General features: G+C 28.3%; 5 protein-coding genes across 5 annotated transcripts; all 5 read left to right on the top strand.

Annotated features, from left to right (window-relative positions):
• Nucleotides 1-2,694: 2,694 nt before the first annotated feature.
• Nucleotides 2,695-3,918, top strand: OCT59_025876 (uncharacterized protein; the record flags this gene model as incomplete). The annotated part of the gene is made up of 1 exon (XM_066142784.1): nt 2,695-3,918. One exon carries the CDS (start codon nt 2,695-2,697, stop codon nt 3,916-3,918), a length of 1,224 nt encoding a protein of 407 aa, XP_065992363.1.
• Nucleotides 3,919-6,114: 2,196 nt separating this feature from the next.
• OCT59_025875 (uncharacterized protein) lies at nt 6,115-6,879 on the top strand (the record flags this gene model as incomplete). Its single annotated transcript, XM_025330271.2, has 1 exon — nt 6,115-6,879. The coding sequence occupies one exon, from the start codon at nt 6,115-6,117 to the stop codon at nt 6,877-6,879; it is 765 nt and encodes a 254-aa protein (XP_025180981.1).
• A 3,581-nt stretch (nt 6,880-10,460) lies between these two features.
• On the top strand, nt 10,461-11,713 carry OCT59_025874 (uncharacterized protein; the record flags this gene model as incomplete). The annotated part of the gene is made up of 3 exons (XM_066142783.1): nt 10,461-10,647; nt 10,855-11,199; nt 11,277-11,713. The coding sequence occupies 3 exons, from the start codon at nt 10,461-10,463 to the stop codon at nt 11,711-11,713; spliced, it is 969 nt and encodes a 322-aa protein (XP_065992362.1).
• Nucleotides 11,714-14,514: 2,801 nt separating this feature from the next.
• OCT59_025873 (uncharacterized protein) lies at nt 14,515-17,541 on the top strand (the record flags this gene model as incomplete). Its single annotated transcript, XM_066142782.1, has 2 exons — nt 14,515-15,606; nt 17,365-17,541. 2 exons carry the CDS (start codon nt 14,515-14,517, stop codon nt 17,539-17,541), a joined length of 1,269 nt encoding a protein of 422 aa, XP_065992361.1.
• Nucleotides 17,542-17,933: 392 nt separating this feature from the next.
• OCT59_025872 (uncharacterized protein) lies at nt 17,934-18,191 on the top strand (the record flags this gene model as incomplete). The annotated part of the gene is made up of 1 exon (XM_066142781.1): nt 17,934-18,191. One exon carries the CDS (start codon nt 17,934-17,936, stop codon nt 18,189-18,191), a length of 258 nt encoding a protein of 85 aa, XP_065992360.1.
• Nucleotides 18,192-18,973: the final 782 nt, after the last annotated feature.

Raw genomic sequence — 18,973 nt, 5'->3', positions numbered from 1 at the left:
TTAACTGCGGATAATCCAATGTTAGTATTTTATTTTAACAAAAGAATAAATATATTGTTATTTTCTTATGGTTAATATGCCGAATAATTTTCCTAATGAAGTAATGCACCGTATTAAGTTGATCAGTAACCGGGATTTATTCTGTATCATGGGCGACATTCATGTGGATGAAAATCCTATATATTTTTTAACATCCGCGGATCTATCTCAAGTGCCGGAAGTTATATTTTCGCAATATGTAATATCTTTAAAGGTCATTCCGCACACGTTTTCAATAGGCGCATGATGTAAAAAAACAATGACGAACAGTTTCAGAATTTGACTATTTCATCAATAATGTGCAGGCGCCCTTTGCTGCGTAACAATGTAGTAAATTTCTTTCTACGGAATGTTATTTGTAATTCGAATGGAACATTTAAGAGTATTGGATTCAGAATATAACGATAATAATTAATAGTTTCGCTTTTCTGGACCTTCCAATTATTATACACATAATTGACGAATTTCCTCTTAATTTTTCGTAATATCCTTTGATAATGTGTAGAGTAGTAAGTTTAACAATATATTCTATAAGAATGTTACGTTATAAAAACATGAAGTGCCGTCCATTCACGAGGGAGGAATTATCATCCAGGTATGTTTAGGCACTAAGAATAATGGTAAATATTAACATTTATACGTTAGTTCGTAAAAACGACCTAACCTCATTATATATTTCTGAAAAAAATAAATTCTTTCTCAAGAAAATCTCAATGTTTAACCCATTTAATATTTCATTTTTTTAACGTGTCTTGGTATCGGTTTATCCCGAATATCTGGCATTTATAACTTCGTGGAAATTCATAACAGGATCGGTGTATAATCAATTACCTATAAGTGGACATAACAAGTCGATTTTTGTTTTAAGCATAATGAAGAACTGTATTATACTATTCAAATATGGTAAAATTATTAATTATAAAATAAAGAACTTTTTTTTTTATCATTCTAATTACGAGAATATAAAAAATTTTATTTTGTTAATTTTATTTGTTTATTTAATCTTAAATTATCAAAATTGTCTAAAAAAAAAAATCTTATTATAACTTACGCTGCTCATTTAAATTTTTAATGAAACGTGAATAAATCATATTTATTATATTATATAACCTTAATTTAAATTTTTTGATAATGACGAGATACATTTGAAAAACAAAAAAAAAAAATTATATATTCATTATAATAAAACGATGTTCAATGAAAAAAAGAATATTTATTATAACCTAAATTTATTTTATAATATTAAATATAAACGAAATACATACGAAAAAAAAAAAAGTATTTCTAAAAATCGTTCCCGGTTCCCGGTTCAAAATCAGTTCATTTAATTTATTATATTTGATTAACGCTATAATGTTACCCATTATTTAGTTAATTTTTTATTTTCGCTATAATGTTACTTTATTTAGTCAATTTTGATCCTAACCTTCTTTTTAAGTTATCCTTTTGATCATTTAATCATCGAATTTTAATTAATTATCTTCCCTACTCGGATGAAAAACCTTTTTTTAGTAGAAGTTTCCATGTAATGGATATGTTTATTACTATTATTTATAAGTGTACGAGGTTAACATTCGGAATTAAATTCTTTTTTACTATTTGCAGAAAATTGGTCGAATTATTAATTATAGGACATATAATAATTTATATATTATAAACCAATAATTTTTTAAAGGAAAATTATTACTCGTATGAATATACAGTATTATTACTTACATATTTGTCGTATCATATGATTATACGTATAAAAAAAAAAATGTTATTTAATTAATAAAAATTATATAACTTATGATTATAGATTGATACCGGGATTTACTCTCATTATTTTTTAATTATGGGTAATTCACCGAAAATCCGAAATGTGGGATATAGTTAATTATGGATAAGTCACCGAAAATCCTTTAAATATGGAAAATAATTTTTTTTTTTTTTTTCCATAATAACCGAAATTAATTTAATAAACGGAATTATATTTCAAATTAATTTAAAAGGGTTTATAAACATATTGTAACACAAAATGCAAGACGATCATACTAATAATTTGGAGATCAGTTTTTCTTTTTTTTTTTATTTTAAATTATTATAAAACGAAAATTCTTTTATATATAAAATTTAGTTATTGAGAATGATATTAATAAAGGTTATAGATTTACAATTCCGAAAAAACGAAATATAGTATGAAAATTTAAAAAAGTTTATTATGTGTTTAAACTCGAATATTTCGGAAATCAAATGGGTAATTTATCGTCGATCAAATTTATTTTAATTGCTCTTTCAAGGTTACCTAAATTTATTCTCCCATTATTATTGGATGATGACATATAATGATTGACAATAAAAAATTGAGAAACGATACTGTAAAATATCCTAACTTAATCTCAAATACTAAAGATGGAAATAATGATAATTTTGTAAATCACTCTTTTTCAAAAGATATAAATAATCTCAAAATTTTATCATTCACTCACTCATCCTTCATATCGTTTCATCCAAAAAAAAAAAAAAAAAAATTTATATACAATAGAGCTGGTGCTCTAAATTTCCTCCCTTAAGTTTCTCTTTTTTTCCCCCTCTCTAAATTTTTCCCCTACTTTAAAATCTCCCATCATAAACATTTAATATCGTTTTAAACATTCTTTTTTTGATAAACTACCAATGAGGCTATCATCAGTTCTCTCAGTTTTTTTGTCATTTGCTATAATTTCTCATGGGGCTCCTATAAGCAAAAGACGTTTTGGAAATGAAGGTTCCCCACAAGCTGTCAGTATTTTTCAAGATATAAAGAATTTAACTCAAGGTACTGACAAAGAATCAGAGGGTGCTGATTTATCTGTTAGTGCAATAGAAGCACTTTTTGCTGATGCACCAGCTTGTGACCAACAAGATAAAGCAGATGAAATAATTGACCTAGGTCATGCTCTCGGAGGAGAAAAAGAGAAACAACTTATTCAACTTGCAATAACATATCGTCAATTAGAACGAAACACCCCAGAAGTAGGCCAACCATCTGAACTTTGTGAAAAATCTCCAAAAAATAAAGAAATTAATGGTTTACTTCAGGCACAAGATTTACCTAGCACAACTACCCCTAATGCTACACCTTACGAACCAGCTAAATCTGCCACAACTAACGAGCCATATTCAGATTATTCAACTGAAACTGCTACAACTAACGAACCAGATCCAGATGATCCATCTAAAACTACTAACGAGCCAGATCCAGACGATCCAGCTAAAACTACTAACGAACCAGATCCAGACGATCCAGCTAAAACTACTAACGAGCCAGATCCAGATGATCCAGCTAAAACTGCCACACCTAACGAGCCATATTCAGATTATTCAACTGAAACTGCTACAACTAACGAACCAGATCCAGATGATCCAGCTAAAACTGCCACACCCAACGAACCAGATCCAGATGATCCAGCTAAAACTGCTACAACTAACGAGCCATATTCAGATGATTCAGCTAAAACTACAACAACTAACGAGCCAGATCCATATGATCCAGCTAAAACTGCCACAACTAACGAGCCAGATCCATATGATCCAGCAAAAACTGCTAACGAACCAGATCCAGATGATCCAGCAAAAACTGCTAACGAACCAGATCCAGATGATCCAGCTAAAACTGTCACACCTAACGAACCAGATCCAGATGATCCAGCTAAAATTGAAGAATATAACGAACCAGATTCAGATGATCCAGCTAAAACTGCTAACGAGCCAGATCCAGATGATCCAGATAAGAAAGAATCAAATTCGGCTTCAAATGATGACTCTGGTAACGTTTTGCCAAAGGATTCAGACGAGGACTCAGAACATAATAATGACGGTAGCAGTGCAACATCAAATATGCCTCAAGATTTTGCATAAAAATATAGTTCATATATACTGTATGTATATGTACAAAAGTATAGATAATTAATTAATTTCATAATGTGAATTTTCTTTTTGTTTTTATTTCTTTTATTTCTAATATAATAAAATGTGAAGAATAGTGGTACCAATTTAATAATTTCATTTCCTTATATTATAGAAATATTTAACTTTAATAAAATAAAAAAGGCATATAATTAGCCTATATAATTGATTTATTCATTATAGAAGTGAAATTTCTTATATCTTTTGAACATGAAATTAACTTATAATGTAAAAAAAAAAAAATAATTTAATTCTACTCTAAAATGTACAAACCTGAATAAGTACACTAACATACAGTATATTGTATATTCATATTCTTTATTCGTAATAAAGAGTGTCATTTTACCTATATAACTATATAATTGCTTTTACAGAACTTGTCGCTAAATTACAAACTCTATCTCGCTATTATCGTTGTTTAATTTTAATAATAAAAATTTTTATTTCCGGATGGTAAAATATTTAGATTTTAATACAGCTTTCTTAGTTTGTAGTTTAAATAATTTATTTGATTATTTTATACACATAATATTATAATCACATAGAATCAAACAAAATTGCACGTGACCATTCAAGAAACTTTTTATAAAAATGTTTTATCTTTCTATGAAGATTTGATATTTTTGATTGGCTACAATTACATCATCATCTGATAAATGTTTATTTGTTTATTAAATAACGTGTCTTCTTTTTTTTTCATAGTGCCGTTTCGACTTAAAAATGGTTTGTTTGAAGCAAATTAAGTATTTTTCGTTATTTTACTGTTTTAATAATTTTGTGCTTTTTTGCTAACTTTATTTTTCTTTTTAGATAATAAGTCTACTGCTTTTATTTGAAATAGGTCTATCTTTCTTGTTTTTTCGATTTATTGTAATGACACTAACCAATTTTTTTTCTTTTTCTTTTTTTTATTGTTGGCGTGTTCCATTATTTTCGGTCCTGATTACTTTTTTTCACTCTTTTCGTACCCCTTCTTGTTCTTTTCGCTTCCTTTTTACTTTATTTTTGTTCTTCATCATCTATTTCACTTCCTTTTCGTTTTCCATCATTATTTTTTACTTCTTTTCGTCTAATCACTTTTTCACTTACTTTTTACTTACTTTTTTGTCCTTATCATTTTTTCCTTTCTACTATTATTATTGTCATATCTTCTCCTTTGTTATTGCTTTTCTTTTTTTATTGGCATATTTTCCCCTTTTTTATCATTGTAATTTTCCTTTTTTTATCCCTATTTTCTTTTTAATGTTATTGATATTTTCCCTTTTTATATCATTATAACTAGTCCTGTTAAAAATAAATAATTGTAAATAATTTGATTTCAGATATTATCCCTTAAACTGTTTTGCAACCAAATTTGCCTGCAATTTTGTTTTTTAATTAAAGACATTTTTAAATACCTTAAAATATTTTATTACATAAACCAATATTTTATAATAAATTCTATAGTGTTTTCTAAGTAAAAATCGAACAAAAAGTTCCAATTTGATTAATGATTTTTTAAAAGTAAATGATCGACAAATTTAACAAATAGTAGCTAAATTTTTTAAATTAAAATATCTTTTTATCTATTAACCCTAGAAATATAAAATTACCACCATTTGATGCGTCTTAATGAGAAGAATCTGATAGAAATAAAATTGTCCTTCTACAAATATTATATGACAGGATAACTTATAAAAACTAAAAATTTATAAATTAATATAACTTTTTATTTATCAATTTTAGAGTTATGATTTTATTACCATTAAATGCGCCTTAATAAGAGGAATCTAACAAATATAATTTCATCTTTATATGATCACTAGATCTCAAGATATTTTAAAAATTTAAAAATTTTTAAAATTAATTTTAGCCCCTACAGTTTAAGGGATAAGAATAAATTCGTCAAATAAAATATACTCAGTAAAAAAATAATTTATAAGAATAAAAAAAATAATTTTTTAAAATCACTAAGTGTATAAAATTTAATAGTTTTAACATTGTATTTAACAAAACAAAATTTTAATGTACAAATTATTTTATTATTTAACAGTAGAATAAAATATTCTTTGCGAAAAAATTTTAAATTTAACCAATAAAAAATTAGTCAATTTAGTCTTTGAGAGATGAAGTAATAGTTGGGTTTGGCATCATTCAATTAAAATTATTATGAAAGCCTTTAATGATGAAAATACAGATAAGAATAACTTTGATAATGCTTATAATGTTAAAATTTTTTTGGAAATTTTACCAGTGGCTACTTTATTGAATAAACGTAATCCAGAGTTATATGAAAGTGGGAGATGTATACGCTGTAATTATACAACTGAAACATGGACACATATTTGGATATGTGATCAAACAGAGACATCAATAATTCAAATAATTAATGCAGTTTTTGAAAATTTAAAAAACAAGTTAGACAAAATAGATTTTAGAATTAATTATAATTTTCATGCAAGTTTATTATATATTTTGAACGAAAAGTCAAAAGTAGTTTTTAATGGCAGAATTTTTCATGAAGCAATCAAAGGAATTGTTAATGAAAGGTTGTTCTTGGAAATAGAAGATAAAGTTTTCAAAGATAATATAGCAAGTTTCGTAGAGGATATACATGATATGGCTAGAAAATTCATGTGGAGCGAGCGATGCAAGAGATTTATTGAATGGGAAATAAGGCAGGGTATTACGAAGCAAATGAAAAAAGCAAGTAAACTATATAAATCTTCATTGCCTAGTTTGGGTCATGATGGGAAGAAGAAAAATATTTTTATTTCAGACGTTTTACAAAGATGGACGGGGCATTATCTTAATAATGATGTAGCAGCTAAAAATATTTGGTATGAATTGGGTGTAGAAGATTTATGGAAATATAACAGTTTAGTTACTTTTAGACCTTCTTATTATTCTTCTAATTTTAGTATTTTGGATTGACTTTAGTAATTTTAGTATAGTTTTAAATTTTTAGATAGATGCTTTATTAACAGATGTATACGTCTATTATAATAGATTGTTATATATAATTATTATAATATTAATAAAGTTAAATTAAAAAAAAAAAAATAATAGATATTTAATATAACGTTTGTTTATGTATAAATTGAGCATTTGTTAATAATTACTGTATAACCTCCTTTAATGATTTTATTATTTTTAATAGCATTTCATAGTAATAATTCATATGACCACTTTAATATTCCTGATAATAGTGAGGTCCTTTTTGCTTATCATCATGCAAATTTTCCCCCCAAAAAATTTTATTTATTTTTTTATTTTTTTTTTATTATTGTTGACTTATTATAATAAACACTATGTAATCTTTCAATAATAAAGAGTTTTAAGAACAAAAAGAGACCATTAAATAGGGAAGAACGAAGAAAAAAATAAACAAAAACAGAGCAAATAAAAGGAAAAGAGAAGGAAAATAAATGAAGAAAAAATAAATGGAAATAGCAGAGGCGTCCGATACTGTTAGAAACCTCACACCAGATGAAAAATGGGGTTTACTTTTTTGTTGTAAGTTATTCTTTGGAAATCCTGATGAAAGTTTTTAACAAAAATTAGTGGCCGTTAGTTTCGAATATCTGGATACAGTAGGATTCGTACAAACAAAAATGGTAATGTTCAGAAGGTATTCTCCTGCCATCTTACAAACCACTGGAGTCAAGTTCACAAAACAAAGAAAATATTCTGATTGAAAAGTGCCGAATAATGAAGACTCGACCATCCAAATTGTTCACGATCATAGGTGTGATCACGTGATTTGCATCCACCCTAATTTGGAATCTTTTTTATTTAATTATTAATCATTATTTCATCCCGTTACATAAATATTAAAAAAATTATAAATGATTGACAAAATAATCGCTATCGTGATTTGTGATAAAATAATAAGTAGTCACATATTTGCAAGTTACTTTCCCCAAAGCGATACAGGAAAGTTCTGTTTATTTATATGTAATTTAAAGGTTGTTCTTATTTTTAAGAACACCTCCAGTAGCTACCTATAGTCCTATACTATCAGTACTTTATTTATCAGTCATAGGAAATGTCACGTCAGTAAAAAAAAATTGTGGCGCAGTATAGTCATTAAAATAATTGTATTGCTGATGAATAATTAATAATGCAGGCCTAAATTTTACAAAAATTCAAGAGCCATATGCTACTATGATTTTATAAAAAAAATTTTGTATATCATTTATTACTTCACTTGGATCTTGCTTGGAAGTTGATATACTTTTTATTATTAAAGGTAACGAAAGTAAAAGAAACTTTAGAATTTACTTAATATAGTGAGAAATTTAAAACTTCAAACTAATACTAGCAAAATTATATATTTTTTCCTTACTTAACACTTAAAAAATAAACTTCTAGATTTAAATTTATTAAATATTTGTTTGATGATAAACCCAGCAAATATTAGCAAATACGAATATTTAAACAAATATTGGTAAGCATGATTGTAAGGATTTGGAAAAAGATTTGTAGATAAGAACTAAATTTTTACCGAGAATATGAAAATTTAATGGCAACAATCATTTGGAAGAACATGCTTGGGACGTCAGTTTTGATAGTAATTATAAGGATTTAAGTGATTTAGATAAGAACGAATCTTCATTTGAATTATACTCACAAAGGCTAAACAATTTACTTACCAAGATACTTCAGATGAAGAGAATAAAAATACAAGTGATGTAGAAAGTAATTTTGCTGATTCAGAATATGATGATGAGCGTGATGAAATTGAAATCTAAAAATGTTTTTAATAAAATCAAAGTTTTGTAACGGAACATTACGAAATTTATCCATCTCCAATATCACAAATTTAGGACAAAAATAAAGTAAGAAATGTTAGTTAAGGAAACTTCGTGAGTTTTTTTTAAAAGTAGTTTTTTTCATCAGAGGTAAAAGGAGATCATGTTAGTTGAAGATTTGATTTAATATTTACTGGTATTCCGGTACTTTAAAATCGGAACTGGTCACCTAAAAAAAGAAAAAAAAACAAAGTTAGAAATATTTCGTTAAGATAAATCAAAAAATATGATTCCTCTCTTACCGAATCCCTACGCGTCTGATGTCCTGGATGCCTAAAAAAAGAAAAACCAAAACGTTAGTAAAGCGTTTTGCTAAAAAAAAATAAACAAAAAAAAGTACTTGTAGATTCCCTATCAAAATTCTATGCATAAAGACCTGGCTTTCTAAAGAGAAAAAAAAAATTAGAAATAGAAACGTATTAGTAAAATATTTCATTAAAAGACGATGATAATAGTGGACACACAATATAAACTTGTATTATAAAAAAAAAATTTTTTTTGTATATAACATGCACCCGGTTTCATTACAAGATAAAATAATAATATCATTCAATGCTATAAAATTTTTTTAAAAAAATTAATTTATGCAAGAAAATAATAAATTAAAGTGGGAATCTAGAAAAGGAGAACAAGAAAATTAGTGAAAATATAACCTAAAAGCAATATTTCCAGATTATAAAGAGTCATAAACATAAGAACTTACAAAAAAATGTTTTAGGCCACACAAATTCGATTTTTTGGTTCACTTCATCCGGCCGGGTCACTTTTTCAAATTTCAATAAAAAAAAAGTTTATATATAAAAAGTTTATCATGTGATAAATACGTAATTTTATTGGCGGGTAAGTTTATCACGTGGCCAAAATAAATTAATTACAATCAGATGCCACGATTTTACATATAAACTTTTTGGAAAAAAAAAAAAACTCTCTCCCCTTTCCGTTTTTTTTGTTAAAAAGCCGCAGTAATACACCTTTTTTTCACAAACACTTATAGTTTTTTCTAAGGAGCGAGGACCACTTGGTGGCCTCTACGGAAAGGTCTCCTTTTATTACCCTTGTCCTGTGAGAGAAATGGATACAGAAGATACGCCTGTTCCACTCCAGTCTGTTCATAACGAACTGACTATTTTACCTTTACCTTTACCTTTATCCTCAAATACGTTTAATAATATGTCCAACGCTCATGAAAATACTTTCCTTGTCTCTGTGAAAAAATTTCACGTGATGACAAAACGCCGAACCGGTTATAACAAGATTTACGAATTTAGACGCTCAAAAAGTTTCTTTTTTGAGCTTGCTGATCCTTTCTCAGACACCAATAATCTTCATTTATATTTACACACCAATGATTATCACATGGATTCTACGCCTATTTCGTACACGTCCACGAGCTATTTGCCTAACACAAAATATCAAATTAGTAAAATGCTCACACACTTTTTTACCTTACAAAAAGTTTTACCCCGACGTATTCAACAAAAGTATTTTGATTTGATTCGCCGGAAATTACTGGAACGAATTGACTTTATCAAGTCACGTGCTTCTAAAAGAACTTTGAAGAACACCATTACAAAAACTTTCTTCTCATTTTCTTATAAGCGTTATCGCTTCCACTTTGGTATTTACATTCCTTGTGAACATGCTCATACACCTGGTTTATTTAATCTTTCCACCCGATGTCATAGCCCGAGCCCTTTCATCATGTCTCTAAATAGACATGCTTGTGGTACTCACCAATCTGAATTTTCGAGAAAAGAAATCAATCATCATTTGAAACCTGTGCCTGATTCGGACCCAGGATTTATAAATTCAAAATCTTCACACGCAGATCATGTATACGATCTTTGGCAACATCGATGGAAAAATGATATGTTTTCCAATCGTTTAGGTATTCGATACAAAGTTGGCCTTGTAGCCAACAGTAGTAATTTCATACGCAAACATTCAGGTGCCTACATTTATAGGAAACACCTTTCGGATTTCGAACTTAACCTTAGCAACAACCCTGCAACAAAGCGTAAACAGGAAACCCGCTTCAAGAGACATTGTAGGCGGGTCTTTAAAAATATTAATCCTACATCCCGCACTATAAAAGAGGATAAACTTGCTGCAGGAAGACGTTACCGCTTCCTGTTCTATGAATCTCAACATATCTATTCACCTATCCATCATTTGAAATTCAAACGTTTTCCAAAGGAGAAATTATTACCTGATCTCAATGATTACACATTCAAGATACCTCACCACGCGCTGGAAAATTCCAGTATTACACCTATAGCTCGATCACAAGCTTCGACCTCATATAGGCCTTCTGGTGCTAATACAATTCCTCATTATTTGAATGCTGAAGAAATTGCGGCTCTTGGTACTTTTTTAGAACCGCTTAGACAAACTCCTATTTACTACGGTCATAACCCCGTAGATCCGTCAAAAGTGGACAGTAGTTATTTTTTACAATACAACCCTGAACGACCGATTTACCTCCATCAGTCAATATACGTAAATCTAACCCTCTAGATTACGATTCATCCGCCGCTAACGCAATGGGTACTACACTCAAACATTATTATCGTCGAGCATTGTCGACTCGACAATTGACGGTCTGGACTGAAGACTATCATATGTACATGAAACAACCTTCCCCACCTCCAATGCCTTCCAAAAAGAAACAGCGTAACAAGTGGAAGAAATGGATGGATAAATATCAAGATTACAATGATTTTATAAGTAAACCGTACGCTCCTAGACCTTATCAGTCAGCCGCTTACCATAGAGATCTCTTTGGTTCGCTTTCACATACCTCAGATGATACTAAATCAGTGGAATATCGACCTAACAAGAGGGATACGGTGTCCTATCCTTCCGCTTCGTCACAATCACATGACCATAAACGACCAAGACCAGCGAATAGTTACCTATCTGACTCCCTATTTTCTAGTCTTAATTCTAATTAATTTAGTTTTTTCTTTTTTTTATATATATATATTACTCATGTAATGAGTCTTAAATTCATTTTTTTCTATTTTATACTTTACATTCTACATTTTGGCGTCTAACTTACCCCTACGTCATCATGCATGTTTGTAAACATATCAAACAATTTAGAATAGTGTGAACCACTCCACTTATGACAGTATTGACAAGTGGCAGCCTTAGGGCTGAAAGCAAAATACGGGTTTTATTAATTTTTCTTGTTCATTTTTCTTGGGATTTTGGTAAGACTGTTTTAGTTCTTCTTTTTCTTTACCTGTTTTCTCCACGACATAAGGCTATACCTGTTTGTCATTTGTAAAGAACGGGCAAGGCGACTCCTTCGGGCTTCACCCGAGAAGTTGGGTTTTATCACTAGCTTAGAATTCATTAGACTTTTAGTTTAAAATTGTTCTTTTGTAATGTTGGATCCCAGTCGTGTTGATATTTTAAAAATAAAATAAAAATAAAATATAAACTTTTTTTATTAATAAACAATAAACCCTGGGTCCCCAGGTCAATTTTAAATTTTAATGTTACGTGAACCAAAAAATTGAATTTGTGTGGCCTTATTTTGCTTTTTATTGCATTTAGCACGATATTTTTAAATCTGATAATAAGTCATCTTTTTTACAAAAATAAAAAAAAAAATAGAGCATAAGAAAAATGTAACGAATAATTACTACAATCTGTTGTGGCGTATTTAATAGGTATTCGTCACTTCGCTCGCTACTGCCAATTTCTTTAGTAGAATAAATTTCTATCCAAAATTATTCAAATCGTCAATTTATTTCCAACAAACTGTCAGTTCAAACCTTTAAGGTCTAGACCTTTACCTAACAACTGATTCGTAAACGCTTTCACCTCCACCGATTGACCCAATATTTTTGCTAGTTCCATCATCTAACACACTTCAAATCATGGTAACGATGATCCATGACAAACATTTTGATGACTTCTTTACATGAACGACACGAACTATACTTGGAGTACAGTATATATGCAAATACTTGTGACCCCACGAGAACTTCACAAATGTATAAATATCAAGTCTATTGCAAGACTCTAAAACAAACGAGTAAGAAAAAATATATACGAGACTATAATTTCCTGAAAATAAAAATAAAATACCCGTACACGTCTTATCTACTTTTGTATTATCAGTGATTAATAACTTTGTTTTGAATTTCATTTATATTTGTTGAGGGGCAAGATTGACTAGCATCTGGCTCTTATTTTTTGTAACACATCTTCGATTATGTGAAAAGCTGATATCAATGTCCGTACAATTCAAAATTATATAGGCGGACTCGCAGCAAAAGGTGAGGTTCAGACAATCACGTAATTTCAAGAAAATCGCAATTTAAGTTTTCGCATGATTTTCATGTGATTTTTCTTAATTTTTCTTTATAACTTAAAAAAATTTTTTTACAGCCAACATTTGAAAATATTAGCTTCCATTTTGCATATCATATTCCATATTTTTTATTAAAAATAAAAAAATGATTTTACGATATTTCTGACGTTTTTTTAATAACAGCAGTACATACAATGGAAAAAAAAACTTAAATTGCGAGTCTTTTTACTAAATATATTTGATCCCCCAGACCGATACTCAAAATCTGATTGGTTGGCCGAACTCACCTTTTGCTGCGGCTCTGCCCATATGTGAAATAATATTTGCAAAAATAAATAAGTTAATTGCTTGGCTATTAAGAATGGTCATCGGTCCTAACGGTCCTACTCAGTCCGGTCCCAGGACTTGTAGGACTGGACTGCGGTCTTGCATTTTTTATGGCGCAGTAGGACCAGTCCTCATACCAGTCTTCATATAATAAATTAAATTTAAAGCTAAAAAAAAAAAATACTGATTGGTCTTAAAAAGACTGTGGTCCTTAAAAAGACCGATGGTCTTATTATATGTGATACAGGACCGAAAGACCGCAGTTCTACACCAAGATGGACCAGTCTGTCTTTTTAAGGTGTAAGACTGTAGGACCACGGTTAGGACTGATGACCATCTTTATTAGCTATTCATAGTTCTATTTTACAAAGCGAAATGATATTCTTACTAATACCCGTAAAGCACCTTTATTTAAACCTATATCCAACAATAACTCTATGATCTGGCTTCTTCATTGATATTCTAGATATAATAAAATAGACATAAATCTTACATGAACATACAGTGACAGAAATAAATGAACATTAACTTTAAAAGTTTTTTGTCAACATTGACATTAGTTTACAAGAACTGAAGTCGCTTTTTGCGAATTTGCACAGCTTCCACTTGCGCACGCAATTAGGTATTATTGCAACCAATCAAGTAGGTCAGGAGAGATCGGCACACATTTACTATTAGCTCTACGCATTTCTTCAGGGCCGGCACTATGTAATGCTGGTCGGAATTATCCACAAATAGAAGCGATCTACATTATTTTTTGGCTCATTCTCAGGACCTGTCCTTGCTCGGGTCCTACTAGGACTGCTTAAATTAATTTTGGAAAATAAAACAATGTTTGGGATGCAGATCTCTTAAATCAACGGTAACCTAATCCAAAAATAGTAAATAAAACAAAGTAAAATAGTAGTCGCTATAAAAATCATGATTTGACCGCAGATCAGCTGGTTTAGGCGATAAATGAAAAGAATTTTGTTTGCATGTGATGTTCTTAATATAGTTTAACCAATAATCTTATTATTAAACTATATAAACAGTGTATGTGACCTTTTATTTATCGTTCTTATTTTTATTTTTATTTTTTTTTTAAAAAAAATAAAAATCATGGGTCTAATCAATATTGACATCAGATTGGTCATTTTCTTGTTTTCTATTTTCATAGCTTTCTCATATTCTATTTTCGCAGCTTCATTATGTATGACAGTTTTGTTTGTGATATGTCGAGACTGGTTTCTTTTTTGTGATTTTTATTCCGCTGATGAAGAATATGAAGAATTTAAACGTGTTTTTAAATCCAGTATTAAACATGAATTTGCATCTATTGATGATGGATCCAAACGTTTAATTGAATCTATTGAAGATGAAATTAAACCTTTAAAAATAAAATTAATGTATTATCCGATTTTGATGATTAATCAGATCAAGATGATGATTTTTCTTGATTTTTATATTCCTTATCTTAAACGTGAAACTAGTTTTGCTATAATGAGAGAGATGCGTATGGAAGAATTCAGATCTTTTCTTTATTATGTAACTAACATTGAAAATTTTTTTGAAAAAATTTTTTATTCATGTTTCATTTCCACAAAAATTATATTAACTTCATCATATGCATCTATATTGTTTGTTATATTAGATTCAAATTATTTATTTGACCTTAGTTTCTTAGAAATAGGTGCCTTGGAAATACTTCTTTTTTCATATATTTTATTATTATTTTGCATGGAGTTTTATGATTTTCCTATTAAATTTATATATATACCTAGTGGCATAATAAAAGAGGGCCTTGTAGTAGATTGTAATGAGTGCTTAGAAAATTTAACCAAAAATACTGAAGACGATAATGACGAGAATAAATGGTGTCAATCATGTCAAACGAATTATTTTGTAAAAAATTTTAAAAATTGGACTAGTGAAAATGTAAAGATTGATGATTATATTCGACAAAAGCAATTAGAAAAAATTAATGATCCAAAATATACGACATTTGAATGGATACTACACTATGATTTTGGAAAAACTGAAAAAATGGAAAATTATGATGAATCCTGTACGCTCTACTCATCAATATGGAGGGATGGTCCATTGTATTATGATTTTAATAAAAAAATATATAGGAGGAAATCAAATAGAAAAGTTGTTATAAAAGTTATAAAAAGTACCAATTCACTAAGTGCAACTGAATTTATAAAAGAGGTAATTATCATTATTTTAAAATTAAATTAGTTGATTATGTTAAAGATTGTTAAAATGTGCTGCATTAATTAACTGATTTTCTTCTTTTTTTTTTATTCGATAACTACTTATTTTATTAGATTGAAAAACATGATTCATTTCGCATTGGACGTAAAATAATTGCAATAACTCAACATCCATATACAAAAGAGTATATGATGGTTTATCATGGCTTTTGCGAAAATTGTGGCATGCGAGCGTATGAATGGTGTAGAGAATGTCAATTAAAAGATTTAGAAAACAAGTTTATTAGCGAGGATAAAACTATTAATAAATTGATTCAAGAAATTCGATCAAGACAAATAAAAGTTGACGATAATATATTTGAATGGATACCGTATGATCATTTAAATATTACTCGAAAAATAGGCAATGGTCCAACTACATTATATTTAGCAACATGGATTGATGGCCCGTTAAGTTATCATTCTGGAAAAAAGAAATTAATAAGAAAATCACCAAATAAAGGCGTTGCTTTAAAATATGTGTATAATTCACAAAATATAAATGAGGAAGTTCTAGATGAGGTATGAAATTATTTATACAAAATATTATCCTTTTCTTTTTTAACGTAATATTAATTTTTTTTATTATATAAGCTTATGGAATATCACTCAATTAATAGTGATCGTGATGGTCATGATCATAAAATTTATGGTATATCTCAAGATCCAGATACAAAAGATTATATTATGGTTCTTGATCATTTTGATCATTTATATTATTGTGAAAAATGCGGTTATAGTGAAATATTTAAACGTTATTATGTATGGTACGGGCATTGCATACCATGCAAATTAGATAATTTACAAAATAATTTTACAAACTGGACCAGCGGAAATGAGGAAATTGATTATTTTATCCAAAAAATGCAATTACAAATTAGTAATGGCGATATAATATTTGAATGGATACCATATGATCAATTAAGTGATATTAAAGAAACAGAAACTGATGCAGTATATTCAGCAATTTGGATTGATGGACCATCATATTGTAAGAAAGAACAAACAAGGGAATCGAATAAGAAAGTTACTTTAAAGGTACACGATTCACAAGATATAACTGAACTTCTAAAAAATGTATGAATTATAAATATTTTTGTATTTTAATATTCAAGTTTATTTACAATATATTCAATTTTTTAATAATACAATTTTTTTTATTTAATAGATTGATTCTAGTCAAATTGAAAATCATAGTAGTTGTAAAATATATGGAATATCTCAAAATCCAGATTCAAAAAATTATATTAGAATAGTTGAATTTGAACGATGTGAAAAATGTGATGAAAAATATATAGATGATAATCATATACATTATAAATGGTGTAAACCGTGTCAAATAAGCAGTTTAAATAAAAATTGGACCAGTGGAAATAAAAGGATTGATAATCTCATTCAAGAAATGCGATCGAATATAGGTGGCTATTATTATGTAATATTTGAATGGATACCTTACGATCAATTTAGTAACATTGAAAAAATAGGACAAGGTGGGTTTTCTACAGTATATTCAGCAATATGGAATGATGGTCCGTTAATTTACAATGAAGAGGAATATAAATATGAAAGAAAGTATAATGAAGAAGTTGCTTTAAAGTGTTTAGATAATTCACAAAATATTCCTGATAAATTTTTGAATGAGGTATGAAATTTTTTTATTAAATTCAATTTAAATAATAGTATTATTATAACTGAAAAATTGATATTTTAATAGATTAAAAAGTACTCAACAAAAACACGTACTTATCAAGGAAATATTCTTGAAATGTTCGGAATATCTCAAGATCCTAATACAAAAAATTATATTATGGTTCTTAAATATGCGGAAGGTGGAGATCTTAATAATTGGATGACTAATTATTATAAAGATATCGAATGGAGGGAAAAATGAAAGCAATAAATAAAATTATTCGTGGTATTAGTCACTTGCATAATAAAAATATAGTTCATCGAGATCTTCATACAGGAAATATATTAGCAACTGGTCATCTTGTTTCTTTTGATTTATTTATTTCAGATTTTGGATTATGTGGAGATATTAATGATATGAACGAAAAACATATGTGTGGAGTTATGTCTTATATGGCTCCTGAAGTGTTGAGAGGAAAACCCTATACTAAGGCGGCAGATATGTATAGCTTCGGTATGATTATGTATTTTATAGCAACTGGAAGGCAACCTTTTGCTGATCATATACATGATAAATGCCTAATATTAAATATATGTAGAGGGATGAGACCTAAAATAGAAGAGTGGGAAGCACCAAAAGAATATATTGACATAATGAAAAGTTGTTGGGATTCAAATCCAGACAATAGGCCAATTGCTTTTTTAATAGCGCTTGATACTAATACCGAATACCATGAACGTCGTAGAGCATTTTTTAAAGATTTTGATGAAGGTTATTACAAAGAAAATATTTTTAAAAATTTTAAAAGCAACCAATCAACTATTACACCTAAATCTCAATTACTTACTTTTACAGATGATCTTGATGATCTTGATACTGTGATTGATGACGATCAGAAAAATTCTGTTTAAATAGTATAAATTCTGGCAAATTTAGATTTGAGAATTGAGAAGATTATTATCGTATATAATTATATATATATATTTTTTCTTTATCAAACATTTTTATCAGAATGATATTGTTATATTTATTATATTTAAATTACTAAGTGAAATATCATATATACATATAAATAAATAAAGCTATATGTTTAGCAAATTTACAAATTTATCAATAAAATATTGTTTCCCATGAAATGTAATAATCTCATTTATAGGATATAAAATTCGATTGTTCAATATAAAATCACGTGAATGACAATTATAAGTTTCGTTAAAGGTCTGGGAAAAAGATGGAGAAGCTAAATTGTGATTCCAAATAAACTAATGAATAATGAAATGATATATCGTATGATATTTTCATTATATTGTCATCAGTATTAGATATATGAGTATAAATCACTTTGTAACGATAAAAATTACTAATCATAGGCATTTTTAGATAAATTCTGTGCATCGATTTTCATAGAGTAATTCTAAACCATTTTATGACTGTTTAATTTAAATAGCAAAAGGTTTTATTCGGGCCATAATGTGAAATCTATCTCTGGTGAAAATATTATTTTAATTGTCACTATAAAGTTAAAATTAACCAATTTTTTTTAGGTAGCTTTAAAAAAAAGGATCGAGATCTATATTCCTTTTTATTTAAATCTGTAAAGCAAAAAATTAATGATTATAGTTGAGCGAATGGTCTATCTAAAAGAGTTATTGATCATCTGGAAAAAGTTGGTTATAAAATATTTGTTCAATTT

This window comes from Rhizophagus irregularis, chromosome 6, assembly GCF_026210795.1.
Source record: "Rhizophagus irregularis chromosome 6, complete sequence".
In the NCBI taxonomy this organism is placed as follows: domain Eukaryota; kingdom Fungi; phylum Glomeromycota; class Glomeromycetes; order Glomerales; family Glomeraceae; genus Rhizophagus; species Rhizophagus irregularis.
Note: the sequence above shows the minus strand (reverse complement) of the source record. Positions and strands in the feature narration are given on the sequence as shown.